The 15,207-nt window shown below is 40.2% G+C and overlaps 1 protein-coding gene across 1 annotated transcript in view; it reads right to left on the bottom strand.

Moving 5' to 3' along the window:
- Window positions 1-15,207, bottom strand: part of WDR63 (WD repeat domain 63) — a 74,748-nt gene that overhangs the window by 56,517 nt on the left and 3,024 nt on the right. The window contains exons 2-3 of the mRNA XM_011956112.1: window positions 7,988-8,065; window positions 7,222-7,260 (exon numbers count right to left, since the gene is read on the bottom strand). Coding sequence (XP_011811502.1) covers window positions 7,222-7,260; window positions 7,988-8,051 — 103 coding nt within the window. The 5' untranslated portion in view covers window positions 8,052-8,065. The remainder of the gene's footprint in view (window positions 1-7,221; window positions 7,261-7,987; window positions 8,066-15,207) is intronic.

A 15,207-nucleotide genomic window follows, 5' to 3' on the forward strand; every position in this document is an offset into this window, starting at 1 on the left:
CAAACTTACTATTACTCAATTCCTCACATTTTTCAAATAGTGACTTCTCGGTTGTATTAATAAACCCTTGGACACAGGAAAGTGGGCAGGGAATCCCTTTACTCCCATCTGGCTGCCAGTCCCAGTATTGCTCTCAGAAGAAGAGAGAGGAGAGGTTCAAGAGGCTTCCATCCCTGGTCCTCCCACGCCTTCTTCGCACCCCAGGCCAGTCCTCAGCAGCAGCATGCCCCAGGAGGGTGGACACTAGAGGACAAAGGAGCATTTTGCCTGCTGCCCTCCCCTTTCTCAAGCCTTCTTCCTGTTTTCTTTTCTTTTCTTTTTTTTTTTTTTGAGACGGAGTCTTGCTCTGTCGCCCGGGCTGGAGTGCAGTGGCCGGATCTCAGCTCACTGCAAGCTCCGCCTCCCGGGTTCACGCCATTCTCCTGCCTCAGCCTCCCAAGTGGCTTGGATTACAGCCGCCCGCCACCTCGCCCGGCTAGTTTTTTTTTTGTATTTTTTAGTAGAGACGGGGTTTCACCGTGTTAGCCAGGATGGTCTCGATTTCCTGACCTCGTGATCCGCCGGTCTCGGCCTCCCAAAGTGCTGGGATTACAGGCTTGAGCCACCGCGCCCGGCCCTGTTTTCTTATCTTTCGTATCACTATCATCAGCCACACAGTCTCAGCTCTGCATCTGCCCCCAGGACTCTCTCCCCAGCTCCCAGGATCCACTCCCATCTCCTCCAGCACCCACGCCCCTGGATGTCAGGCCATTCTCCCTCCAACTGCTCAACAGATGTGCCAGCAAGAGGGAAAGTGTCTGTGGCCTCTCATGTTGGAATTTTGAGCTTATTTTCAAATAGAAATATTTTCCCCCACCCCAGGGGCTCTATGGTACAATCATTCAGGTAATTTGGAGGTTTTAAATAACTGTATGCATAACACTGATTATATGTGAAAGTATATTTCTAACTGCAGTCAGTTGGCCTGACATTGGGAATTCAAGTTGTTCATGAATGAAGGACAAATTATACACTTTTATCTCCCTCAAAAGACTAACCATAACACCTGGCACCTGAGATGCTCAGTAAGTAACTGTTGACTTGATTCAAATCAAGTGCTCCTCTGCAAACAGACTGCATTTGTGTATCGAATGTGTAACAAAAGTTCTATAGTTCTGCCTGAGAAAACCACAAGGTGGGACTGTGAGACTCACACTGTGCTAGTGTAGAAAAGAAGGCAGCTGTCCCTCATAAACAGAGGCATTCAGGAAGACCAGAAAGCTTTCTACCATCCACGACACTGGAAAGACAGCACCAAAGATTGTTTTCTATGTTATCTGTCCCTACTAAACACACACTTCAAATTCTCCTGGCTTGATATATTTCACACACACAAAAAATGATCCTTTCACACTAATTGGACTTTTTCAAGGCAACTCTACTATAGGATCTAACATTCCTTTATCTAGAAGTCAGTAAAACTAGTGGACTGTTTCTGGTTCAAGTTGGCAATCAGTGATAACTGCAGATAACTGGCAGCCAACAGATCACACAAAACTTCTATAGTCCAATACCATCACACCCCATCACCATGAGAACCAAACCAGGGCAAGGCCTGATGCTTCTGGCCATCCCACAGGGTCACCAGCCAAATATTATAAAACAACTGCTATTGGGTAGGCTTTGAGGCACACACTGAGGACAGCCCCACAGGCTACAGCAAGGAGGCTACTGTGATCAGCAATGAGATGGGCTCACTGGAGCCTTGAGAAGAGTGGGAGGCTGGTTGCTCCAAGGAGTGTGAGACAAGTGTTGGTGCAGAGGAGGCCCCTTCAGGGCCTTCTGAAGCTGACTGAGGCCAGGAGTGCCAATCACAAGGACAATGTCTGCGAGGGCACTTCTATGGTGCACCTACTGCTGCCAGGCACAGTTTTAAGCACTTTATGTGTATTATTAACTCATTTAGTCTTCACAACAACATTCAGAGGTGGTTACTATAATTGTCTCCATTTTTTTAGCCGAGAAAACTGAGGGCCACAGAGTTCAATAACATGGCCGAGGTCAGCCTCTGGGGAGTTGAAAGTGGTGGTACTGGGATCATAACCAAGGTCCCTGAACCCTACTATGCTATGCTTTCTCTCTAATGAGTGGACACAAAAGAGCCATGGAGAGGGTCCTGCTTCTCCACACAGAGACACGGAGGAACAGAGATGACGTTCCATAGGATCCAGTGAATGGCAGTTATTCACCTAGCAGGAACCAAAGGCAGACTCAAGCTCTACACAATTCATGCCTCAGAATCTTATTGTGTGCACACAATAGAAGACTATGCAATATAAATCATAGGTTACACATATATTGTCCTACATAACGAGTGTTATTTAAAATAACCCTCATACATTTCAACTGTACATTCTTTTTTCTTTTAAACATCTTGGTTGCTATCTAGTTTTTTTAAAAACAGCTTTGCTGAGTTATAATTGACAAATGATAAACTGCATACAATATGTACAATTTGATAAATATCTGCACATACCCCATGAAGCCATTACCACTGTCAAGATAAAGAACATACCCATAAGACCCAAATGTTTCCTCCTGCCCCTGCCTTCCAATACACCTCCTTCATCCCCAAGTAACCCCAAGTAACCACTAAGCTGTTTTCTTGTCACTATAGATTAGTTTGCTTTTTTCTGGAATATTTATAAATGTACTCTTTTTGTTTATCTTCTTTCACTTAGCATAATTATTTTGAGATTCATTCATATTGTTGAATGTAGCAATGCTACATTCTTTTATGGAATACTTGCCAGCAATGGCAAGTATTCCATAAAAGAAAAAAATCTTTAAGATTTTAAAAAAGAAAATCTTAAGAAAGCTTTAAGATTTCTTGGGATTTTGGCTGTGGGTGTCATATCTGGGAAATCTTTGCCAACTCCAAGGTCACAAAGATTTTCTCCTATGTTTTCTTCTAGAAGTTTTAGAATATTTGGTTTTACTTTTAGGTCTATGATTCATTTTGAGTTAATTTTTGTATGTGGTGTGATGTATGGATTGAGTTCACTTTCTCTCTTACAACTGTCTAACTGTTCTAGCATCATTTGTTGGAAAGACTATCCCTTCTCCACTGAATTACCTTTGGATCTTTGATGAAAATCAATTGACCATGAACATGTGGTCTATTTTTGGACTCTATTCTCATGGATTAATCTATTTATCTGTCTTTATAGTATCTTTTTATAGTAAAAAGAGTTAATATGAACCTACTTTGTGACAGCCCTATGTAAGGAAATGTGCATGTACTACTAATTTAATTTCCACATCAATCTTATGAGGTAGATAGTCCATCTTGCTTTTCAGATGAAGAAGCAGAGGCTCAGGGAGGTGAAGTCGTCTGTGGCCATACAGTCACTAAATGACTTTAAGTCATAAGTTTATGACTTAAACCAGGTCTGTCTAATTTCAAAGCCTGTGCTATTAACCACTTGTGGCAAACACAATAATGTCCCCCTAATATGTTCATGTCTAATTCCTGAAACTTGTTAATATGGTTTTGCGTGTCCCCACCCAAATCTCATCTTGAATAATTCCCATGGGCAGTAGGAGGGGCCCAGTGGGAGGTAATTGAATCATGGGGGCAGGTCTTTCCTGTGCTGTTCTCATGATAGTGAATAAGTCTCACAAGACCTGATGGTTTTATAAAGGGAAGTTTTCCTATACATGCTCTCTTGCCTGCTGCCACGTAAGATGTGACTTTGCTCCTCATTCACCTTCCGCGATGATTGTGAAGCCTCCCCAGCCATGTAGAACTGTGAGTCAATTAAACCTCTTTTTTCAAATAAATTACCCAGTCTCAGGTATGTCTTTATTAGAAGCATGAGAACAGACTAATACACTTCTGTATTGTTACCTTACATAAGAAAAGGGACTTGTAGATATAATTATGTTAAGGATCTTTACTTTGTGTTGTTTTTGTTTTTATGTTCTTTTTATTTATTTATTTTTCATTTTTTTAAACATTTATCCCAGATGTTGAAGGTTAAGGATTTTGAGGTAGGGAGATGATTGGGCCTTTGAGATTGGCCCAGTGTAATCCCAGGGGGCCTTATAAGAGGGCGACAGGAGGATCAAAGTCAAGGAAGGAGATGTGACAAGGAAAACAGATGTTATAGAGAATGATTCAAAGATGCTATGCTGCTGACTTTGAAGTGGAAGGAAGGGGCCAGGAGTCAATAAATACAGTGGCCTCTAGAAGCTGAAAAAGGCAAGGAAACATATTCACCCCTCAGGGCCTCCAGAGATAAGCAGCCCTGCTGACACCTTGACATTAGTCCAGTGAAAGTAATTTCGGACTCTTGATCTCCAGAACTGTTAAATAATAAATTTATATTGTTTAAGCCACTAAGTTTGTGGCAATTTGTTACAGCAGCAATAGGCAACTCGTATACCACTAAGTCATATTATAATTTGGACACATTATTTAACATTTGGGAGTCACAGAGCACCTTCATGTCTGTAATGGCCATGATAATGCCTACTTTATAGAGCTAAGGCAATGAGAAGAGTGGGCCTGGCACAAAGTCATTGCTCCACAAATATTAGCTATGTGTAAAAATTATATTTATTCTCCTGAAACCTCTGGGCATTGCCCTGTTAGGCCCTTAAGACTGACAGTTTTTTAATTAGCCTATTGATACCTTGGTTCCTTCTTAGAAAAAGGGATCTCAGTTTCTTGGAGCATGACAGCCATCAGCCCTGAGTAACAGTTGGCAAGGTCAGGGCCCCACCGTAAGGAAGTCAGAGGGGTCCTGATGCTACCTGAGGGGAGTCTGGGAGTAGAGACAGGCTTGAGGAGAAGGGGATGCTAACTCAAAACCTACACTTGTCTCACCATAAAGGTTTGAGGTTAGTTTTTTCTTTCCCTTAAGCAAACATATTCCTAATTTTCAGTTCATTTACTTTCAATGAATACATCTCAAACCATGCCCCTTTATCAGGTTCACAGATTTTCTTACCAGTCAATGCATTTAGTCAAGAAATATTTACTGAGCACCCACTATGTGAAAAGCATGGTGCTACTGCCAGGGTATCCAATCTAGAAGACAGACAGATATTAAATAATAAAGTACACTCATAGATACAAATCGTGGGCTGGGCATGGTAGCTCACACCTGTAATCCCAGCACTTTGGGAGGCCAAGTCAAGAGGATCCCTTGAGCCCAGGAGTTCAAGACAGTCTGGGCAACATAATGAGAACCCATCTCTAAGAAAAAAGAAGAGAAAAAATAAAAAACAAAAATAAATAAATACAAATTGTAATAAGTGCTATTTGGGAGAAAACAGGCTGAGAGATGGAACTAAGCAGGGTAGCTGTGGTGGTCTATTTAGACAGGAACAAGAGAAAACACAACTCATTCACTCATTCATTTATTCAGTAATGAGTTATAGTGCTGTTTGCCATGATTTGGCCATGAGTTCAGTGTTAGGGATCAACAGTATACATTACATAAGGAGTATTTAAACAGAAATACACATAAAACAAGGTTATATATTGACTAGTTAATGAAAATGTGACCAGAGGCTCACAGGAACCTAACCTTGTGTTTCCCCTAGGAGTAATAGTTCAGTATTGGCTAATTCAGTATTCAAAGGGACTGTATAGATTCCGTGAACAAGAATTGACTGTACTTTAACTTCAGAATTTTAAGTGCTATGAAAGCAATTAAACAAGGTAATAGGTGACACAGAGGTCAAGGAACATCTCTTCAGGAAGTGAGGTAGTGGTCTAGATCTCAACGATAAGAAAGAGGAAGTTGCATAAAGGTAAGATCTAGCTAGGCATCAGGGGCAGCAAAAGCAATGGCCCTGAGGCTGGAATAAATTTGGAACATTCTGTGCTAAGCAAGGCTGATGGGCTGTAGGTTGGCAAAGAGGAGGAGGAAGCAAGGTCAGGACCACTTGAGCACAGGAGTCAGGACCACTGTAAGGTGTGCCCAGTGGCAAAGAAAGACCATGGGGGAGTTTAAGCAAGAAACACGAGTTTAAGCATGGTCAGGCTGCTGTGTGCCCAGTGGACTGAAGGAGACTGAGTGGAAGCAGTGATACCAATTAGAAACCTCGGGAACTAATCGATGGGAGGAGTGCAGGGAGGTTTGACTAAGGTTGCAGATGGGAAGATAATGCGAAGCAGATGGGTTTGAGATATATTTTAAAAGAGGTGGAATTCACAGAAGTTGGGGTGGTTTGGAAGGGGTAGGGGGGTGTGGAGGGAGAGAGAGAAAGAAACTAAAGACGACTCCCATGTTTCACTAACTCAATAAATATTTATCGGGCAGCATATTCTGCCACAGGCACTGTGCTGGGTGCTGATAACAGAGCCACTGACATTAGCTGACATTTTCCCACTTTTTCCCCACCTCCACACTCCACACCTCTGCCCCTCTCTACCGCCCTGACCCAGGTCATCACCATCTTTTCCCTGGATTGTTGGAAAAACTTCCTAACTAGTCTCTCTGCTTCAGTCCTTGCTCCTGCAGTTTACTTCACAGTAGCCAGGACGACCTGACCCTTTAAAAACATGTCAGATGGAGTCACTCTTTGATTAAATATTACCAATATTTCCTCATCCCATATGATTAAAAGACAAAATCTTTACAGTGGACTACAGAGCTTTTAAGTCTTCCTCCTTGTCCCCCTCATTGTCTCCTTTCTAAAAGTGAAGTGTGTCATCTAAGTCAACTCGAAGAGAGAGGTTCCCCCTGCATCCCACCAAAATAAGTTTTGTTATAATAAGATTACTTAGCCTTTACATGTAGGAACAACATTAGGTTAGTTGTCTAAGTTCTAGTTATTTGCTTAAAAACCAGCCTCTTTCCTTGAAATAGTGGCATCTTAGCGTGAAGTACAGATAACTACCTATGAGCAAAAGTTTGAAAAAATACTTATCTGATAAAAGTCTTAAGTTGCAGACTTTACAACTTATAGTTATAAAAGGCCTTTCAATAATCATATAATGAATTTTTAATGAACTGCTTGGTCCGAGTTTGTTTCTTCGTTTGAAATTCTCTACTCTTATTTTTTCTTTAAAAAATTTTTCATTTTATATTTTAATTACAATGGTATAATTTTAGCCCATGTACATTTTGATTGATCACTTCAGTTTGCAGTATTCCTGCTTGCTTACTGCATAATTAAAATATTATAAAACTGAGGACGTAAGTTGTAAATTATATTTCCACTTACCCATGCTCTCCATATTTACTGGTTCCATGTCTTCACTAGCTAGAATATAATAAAAAGAAGTCAAATTTACATTTTTGAATCAAATACATCTCAGTTTATTATAGTCTTTTTTTCTTTTTCTTTTGAGATGGACTCTCACTCTGTCACCCAGGCTGAAGTGCAGTGGCACGATCTCGGCTCACTGCAACCTCCACCTCTGGGGTTCAAGTGATTCTCCTGCTTCAGCCTCCTGAGTAGCTGGGATTATGGGTGTGCGCCACCACGCCCGGCTAATTTTTGTTTTTTCAGTACAGACGGGGTTTCACCATGTTGGTCAGGTTGGTCTCGAACTCCTGACCTCATGATCCACCTGCCTCGGCCTCCCAAAGTGCTGGGATTACAGGCGTGAACCACTGTGCCCAGCCAGTTTATTATAATCTTTACCAAACCTCAAAACACAAAATATAAGTGCAAACATACAATGAAGAGTTAAACTCTCTTGTGAATAATTAGAGAAAATCTGAATAATTGTCTTTCACACTGTTATCTCTTAGTGATATGTTTACTACAGCATTCATTATATAGCATTTAATTGGTATCATAATGAAATTAGTCAAAAGACTAATCCATAAGAATGAATCTCCATATATCTTATTCCTCATTCATTTGACTTTATGACACAGGAATATTTTATTTAATTTGATATGTAAAACCATAATCATTTTGCTTCTAATATATATACAAATACTCCACAAAAAAATCCCATTCAATGAAGAAATAATCCTACCAGCTAATATTGGTTTTGGGCTTTTTTTGCGACGTGATAACTTTTTCTTTTGTTTTGGAGCCATGGTTCTGGCTTGGGCTGCAAAAAGAGATGATATTATTAGTAAATTATTACAGTTTGCAAACAACTTACAATTTCAAATACTAAACATTATCATTTAATAAACATAAGAATATGTTTTCTAAGTTTTACCCTGGGCTAAATCAACCTGTATCTTCCTAGAATGGGTGATCTGTGACAAAGGTTTATTGCAACAACAATCTTACTGATGAATCTTACTGTTCTGGTGGAGCCATTCAGCTGAAGCACACTGTGGTGACCTGCCAGAACAAAGTCTCAGCCACAGGTCCTGCCGTGGAAGCACAACAGAGGACTTGGCTTCCTGCATCTCACTGAAATTCCCATCCCAGGTAGCTGCTCTGTGCTACCTTTTGCTGGGCTTCCCAACAGGTAGTCCAGCTACAAAGACAAGATAGGCCACTGGGAGTGATAGGCCCACAACATGCATATGCATATATAATTTTTAAATTAACGTAATTGAGATCATACTTTTGTCTTAGGATGTGAACACGTAACCACTAAGGCCTTATTTGGGCTATCAGAGAGAATGCCTCCAAAAGTTTTCCATGGAACTGCTCATCAATTTTGACAGGATACAACACTGGCCAAGGTCACCACCATGACATCAAATCCTTGTCATCTCCGCCATGCTCACGTTTGTCCTGTTCTGTTTAAATGGTTAGGAGTGTGACTGCAGGAGCCTGGTCAGCAGAGTTTTTAAACAGGCTCTACTTTGTCCAGCTGAGTGACCATGGGCAAATTACTTACCTTCTCTAAGTCTCAGTTTATTCATCTATTTAATGGGGATAATAATAAAATCTACCCCACAAGGTGAATGTGAAGACTTAATGAAATAAAGTGTCGTCAGTCAACTCAACCATCTCTGACTGGTTTGCGTCACTTTAACAAATCAACACAGACTATTATTTCATAGCCCATGGTCAAAATATCAAAGTTTTATTTTATTCCTACACACTCGATCACAAAATCTTGTCCAAAGTGTGGATGTGAGTGTGTCTGTGTTTATGTGTAAACATCTTCCCTTTAGATTTTCTCATATGTATTTTTTAAATAATAAAAATAATAGCTCACATTTGTGAAGTGCTTACTATGTGCCAAGCACAGTTCCAAGTACTTTACATGTATTTTTAATTTAATCTTAACCACATTAAAACACTTTTATTGACATATAATAGTTGTACATATGCTATTTTGATACATGTATACAATGTATAATGGTCAAATCGGCAACTGGGATGATCCATCATCTGAAACATTTATCTTTGTGTTGGGAACATTACAATTCTTCTAGCAATTTTGAAATATGCAATGAATTATTTCCTACTGTACTACTGAATACTAGATAACCACATTTTATTATTACTATTATCTTCATCTCCATTTTATAATGAGAAAATGGGGCCCCAAGAGGTTCAGGTGACTCTCCTGAAGGGACACAGAGCTCAGTGGGCACTGGTGTCAGGCTGTGAGCCCAAGCAGCCTGGCTCTAACAGCCACATTCTTACCCTCTGTACTAGATGATCCCTTGGATTTCAATGATAACTGCTGTGCTTCATTGCAAATAAAACTATTTTAAATCATTGTCTTTACCCAGGAAGGCAGGATTTTTTTTTTTTTTTTTGAGACAGAGTCTCACTCTGTCGCCCAGGCTGGAGTGCAGTGGCGCAGACTCAGCTCACTGCAACCTCCGCTTCCTGGGTTCAAGCAATTCTCCTGCCTCAGCCTCCCAAGTAGCTGGGACTAAAGGCGCGTGCCAGCATGCCCGGCTAATTTTTGTATTTTTAGTAGAGATGGAGTTTCACCATATTGGCCAGGCTGCTCTCGAACTCCTGACCTGGTGATCCACCAGCCTCGGCCTCCCAAAGTGCTGGGATTACAGGCATGAGCCACTGTGCCCAGCTAAAAAGCAGGATTTTATTATCTAATCAATATTTTATGATTCTGACAATTTCTATTTTTAAGATATTCTGCAATGAATGGATCTGACTCAACTCTTTAGGCTGTCAAATGTCCTCCATATCACTTCCCAGTCTTAGCATATTTCAAATCTTTCATCTATTCCTTTTTTTCAGAAGATTCCGTATCAATGTACTCCTTCTCCATATGCTGTCCCAGCTGCGTTTTAGTTTGATGTAAAATACTGGAAAAACTTTCTTTTTTTTCTCCCCCAAGACAGCCTACTCTGTCGCCCAGGCTGGAGTGCTGTGGTGTGCTCACAGCTGTAATCCCAGTACTTTGGGAGGCCGAGGTGGGTGGATCACAAGGTCAGGAGTTTGAGATCAGCCTGGTCAACATGGTGAAAAACTTAGCCTCACCCTACTTAGCCTCACCCTACGCACACACCATCACCACCACCACTATTTATTCCACATATACACATTGAGTAACTATGCTGCACCAGATGCTATCCTAGGTGTTAGGGATACAGCAGTGAACAAAATAGGCAAAACCCCTTGTGTAAGCTTACAATCTAGGGGAAGAAAGATGAACAAATAAAGGAGGAAAATATAATTAGTATTTTAAGTGGTGAGAACTACTAAGGAGAAAAATAAGGTAAGAAAAGGAATTGGACATTGGAACAAAAACCTGAGAAAGGAGAAAGCAAGAAACACAGATATCTGAGAGAGGAAGAGTATTTTTAGGTGGAGGGAACAGTATGTCTAAAGGTTCTGGGGCAGGATCATGCCTGGCATATTAAAGAAAACAGCAAGAAAGTCATGATGGCTGGAGCAGAGTCAGGGAAAGAGTACAGGCAAAGCTGGTCAGAAAGATGATAGGGATATATTAGTCAGCTTTGCTGCAGTAACAAATGACCCCTACATCTCAGTGACATACAATAACAAACATTTATTTCTTCTCATGCTATGCACTGTAGTGTGGATGAGCTGCTGCAAGTCTTCTTATTCCGGGACCCAGGCTGAAGAAGCAGGCCCTATTTCACACCTACCACTTTCACAGCAGAGAAAAAAGCAGGAGAGCTAACGGAACTACATAATGCTTCCTAACTTTCTCCTTGGCACTGACATATTGTGCTTCCTGCTGACATTCTATTGGCCCAAGCAAGTAAGTCAATCCTGATAATGGGGGAGGGATTCTCTGCCTGACTGGCAGTAGGTGGGAATGTATGATCCTCTTACAGGTACGGGAGGTAATGGCTGGGAAGGATATAATTGGAAACAACTATATAATATGCCACCAAGGGGTCTAGGTCATGTATTAGGACCTTGGCTTTCACTCTGAATGAGGTGGAGAGGTACTGGATGGCTTTGAGCTGAGAAGTTACTTTACTCCATCTGTCCCACAATTTAAGGATCAATATGGCTACTGTGTTGAGAAAAGACTGCAACAAGGAAAAGGCTGAAGCAGGAAATCCAGTTGAGAGACATTTAAAAATCCATGGGAGAGATGAGAGTGCTTAGATCAGGGAGGTGAAAGTGAGATGGGAAAAGTGATTGGATTCTGGGTATGTTTTGTTAAGTAGACCCAATAAGATTCACTGGTGACTTGAACATATCGCTTATGAGAAGGATAACATCAATGAATTTTGCCTAAGAAATTGAAAGCATGGAGTTGCTATTTATTGAGATGGAGAGCCCATGGAAAGAGCAGATTTGAAAGAGAAGTTCAGGAGTTCAACTATATGAAGTTAGATTGCAAACTAGACTATAAACTCTGTGAGCATGGGAATTATATTTTCTTTCCAATTTTTGTAACCCCTGTAACTAGCACAGTGAACATACTAAAAAAAAAAAAAAAAAAAACTTAGATTTATAACTCCTTGGTCCTCCTTCCCTTCTGCCATGCTTAGCCTATGAATTTCCAGTCTAAACGAAAGGTTTCTGCCTAATGGTCTGTGGAATAATCTGTATGCATGCTGTATTAGTTTTCTCTTAATGCTGTAACAAATTACCACAAATTTTGTGACTTAAAACTACACAAATCTACTATCTTACAGCTTTGTAGTTCAGATGTCTGACACAGGTCTCACTGGCTTAAACCAGGGAGTCAGCAGGGCTGCATTCCTTTCTTTCCAGAGCCTCTAAGAGAGAATCTGCTTTCCTGCCTTTTCCAGTCTCTAGAGCCCACCAGCATTTCTTGGTTTGTGGCTCCATCCTCCAACTTCAGAGTCAGAAGGGAGAGTTAAGTCCTTCTTACATAACATACTCTGACCTCTCATTTCTCTTTCACTTTTAAGGACCCTTGTGACTACATTGGGCCTACCTAGATAATCCAGGATAATCTCCCTATGTTAAGGTCCACGATCTTAATTTCATCTGTGACTCTACTTCTTTGCCATATATGGTAACATATCCACAGGTTCCAGAAATTAGGAAGTGCTGCCTTAGAATTAAACTTGAATATCAGTTTATAATCATCCCCCAAATAAAGTAAACAAGTGTCCTGTTCTTTTCAAACGCTGCTATTAAATGCTCTGTAGATAATTTGAGTTTCCAGTTTTCAGGGAAAACCAAAGTCAAATTTTCAGCAATAAATTAGGCACCAAAATTGGAACGTACATTAATGCGTGCTGTCTTACCTGAACTGCTCATTTACTACTTTCACAAACGTTAATTGACTACTGTCTAAATTACTGACTGGTGACTAAGGGCAAAGTGACCTAGTGACTGGTGACCAGGTACTAGTGACCAGGTTGTTCTAAAGGCTTTTAGGGGTCTTAATTCTTCTTCATTATAAAGCATAATATCTCAATTTCTAGGCACCACAGGCAGAAATATTCATAAGCGGAAGTGAGCCAGGTGAATATAGTCTAAACTGAAAGGAAAATGGTTACTTTGGGAGTAGCCACCTTATGTTGTATTTCAGTTTCAGGCAAAATTTTGCAGTTTATTTTAGTAATTGTAAATAATAAAAATCCTACCAACATTATGTATAGAAAATAAATCACTTTTAATTGGGGGTATCGAAACCAAATGAATAATATACTCTGTATAACTTCAATAAACACATTTATTCAAGGTTTATTTTTTATGTAAATCTTTCTTTTTAAAAACAAATTCCCAATAAAAGACATTACTTTCAAATTATAGCAGGACTTACTGAAGTTTTTTTTCATAAAATTAATTGAATATTTCATGAATGTGTTACATTTAACAAACCTTTTTCTATTAAGTTGCTTATTAAAAGATTATGAAAAAATTTTCAATACCCAATCCTACTTTACTAAGATTACTTTGAAATGTGCATAACATTTTTTCTGTTCCCAGCTGAAATCAATTTGTAATTATTAAAAGCAGCAGAAGAGGACAGGCGCGGTGGCTCATGCCTGTAATCTCAGCACTTTGGGAGGCCGAGGCGGGTGGATCATGAGGTCAGGAGATCAAGACCATCCTGGCTAACACAGTGAAACCCCCGTCTCTTTTAAAAATACAAAAAAAAAAAAAAAATTATCCAGTCATGGTGGTGGGCGCCTATAGTCTCAGCTACTCGGGAGGCTGAAACAGGAGAATGGTGTGAACCCAGGTGGCAGATGGAGCTTGTGGTGAGCCGAGATTGTGCCACTGCACCCCAGCCTGGGTGACAGAGTGAGATTCCAATTCAAAATATATATATATATATTTCATCTACTCCTAAAATAAAGGTTATGCCTAACCCAGTGGCTTGTGTTTTGACTGGTTTTCAAACCACTAGAGCTGAATGGATTTCAAAATAGAAATTTTGGAAGGTAACACTTAGAAATGTTTAAGCATTTTTATTAAAAATATTTTTGATATTAAAACTACTTATTTTCTTTGTAAATTAATTTATCCATTTGAGAACACCTTTTGCCATCAATGTACAAAGGTCACATTTTCTAGATTCTATGTTAACCACAAGAGACATTAGAGGTTGACAAAAGTGTGTCAGTCCCCTGTATAACAGATAAAAACCTGTGATGGTGCACCACTTGATTACGAGGACCACTGCATTCACAGCTGTCTATGATCTGCTTCCAAACCAACTCTCCAACTTGCCCATGACTGTATCCTTTCATGATGCTTCTATTATTCAGGAGGTTAACTACCAAAGATGAAGGCATAAGTAACATAAATTAAATTGTCATAATACAGTGATTTAAACAGCTATTAATTGCCTCTCTTCACTTTATTCATGTAATGCATTGTGAAAGTTGTCAGAATCGGTATGGAGCCACTTGTGTTAAAAACCCTGACAAACAGGGCTAGGGAAGGCCATGAAGGGAGTGTATGTCACAAATGCCAGATAACAAGAACTATCATAAAAGACTATACAAAACCACAACCTTGCATAAAGGTCATTGCCACTCTACACACACACACAAAATACTTCTGCAAGGATATCTGCCCAGGAACTGCCTGTCCAACCTCAGACTGGTGCCACCCTTGTCACTGATTCTCTAGCCAAGGATAACTATCTGAAGACAATGATATAATCCTCCTCATTTTTCCTTTAAAAACCTTTGTCTTCTTTTATCTCCCTGAATATGCATATAGTTTACCACTGCGTGTGTCTTCCCATTGTAATGTGTATTCCCAAATAAACATTTTATTTTAGAGAGTCCCCCTCTCTGTTTGCTATCTAGGTTGACAACACACACCTGTTTACATACTCTCATTTGTTGCCTGTGTGTATGTGTGGCTTATTCCCAGCCAAGAGATCTTGATTATGAAAGACCTTGTAGCACTGGCACCTTCTCTTTAACTGGAATCTTCCTTACAAAAGTCTTATCTTCTCAGATCTTCTTCAATTAGCTGACCTCATCTAGGTGATCATCATCCTCTTTCCTCTTCCCAAATAATTTACAAGCTCATCATGTTGGCCTTCCATTTTTCTATATTTATTCATGTATTTATTTATTTATTTTAATTGAGATGGAGTCTTGCTTTGTTACCCAGGCTGGAGTGTAATGGCGTAATCTTGGCTCACTGTAACCTCTGCCTCCGGGGTTCAAGTGATTCTCCTGCCTCAGCCTCCCAAGTAGTTGGGACTACAGGTGCCCACCACCATGCCCAGATAATTTTTAATCTATTTTTTATTATTTGTTTATTTATTTTATGAGACAAAGTCTCGCTCTGTCGCCCAGGCTGGAGTGCAGTGGAGCGATCTCACCTCCCTGCAAGCTCCTCCTCCCAGGTTCACACCATTCTCCTGCCTCAGCCTCC

The sequence above is a fragment of the Colobus angolensis genome, unplaced genomic scaffold, assembly GCF_000951035.1.
Source record: "Colobus angolensis palliatus isolate OR3802 unplaced genomic scaffold, Cang.pa_1.0 Scaffold41, whole genome shotgun sequence".
In the NCBI taxonomy this organism is placed as follows: Eukaryota; Metazoa; Chordata; class Mammalia; order Primates; family Cercopithecidae; genus Colobus; species Colobus angolensis.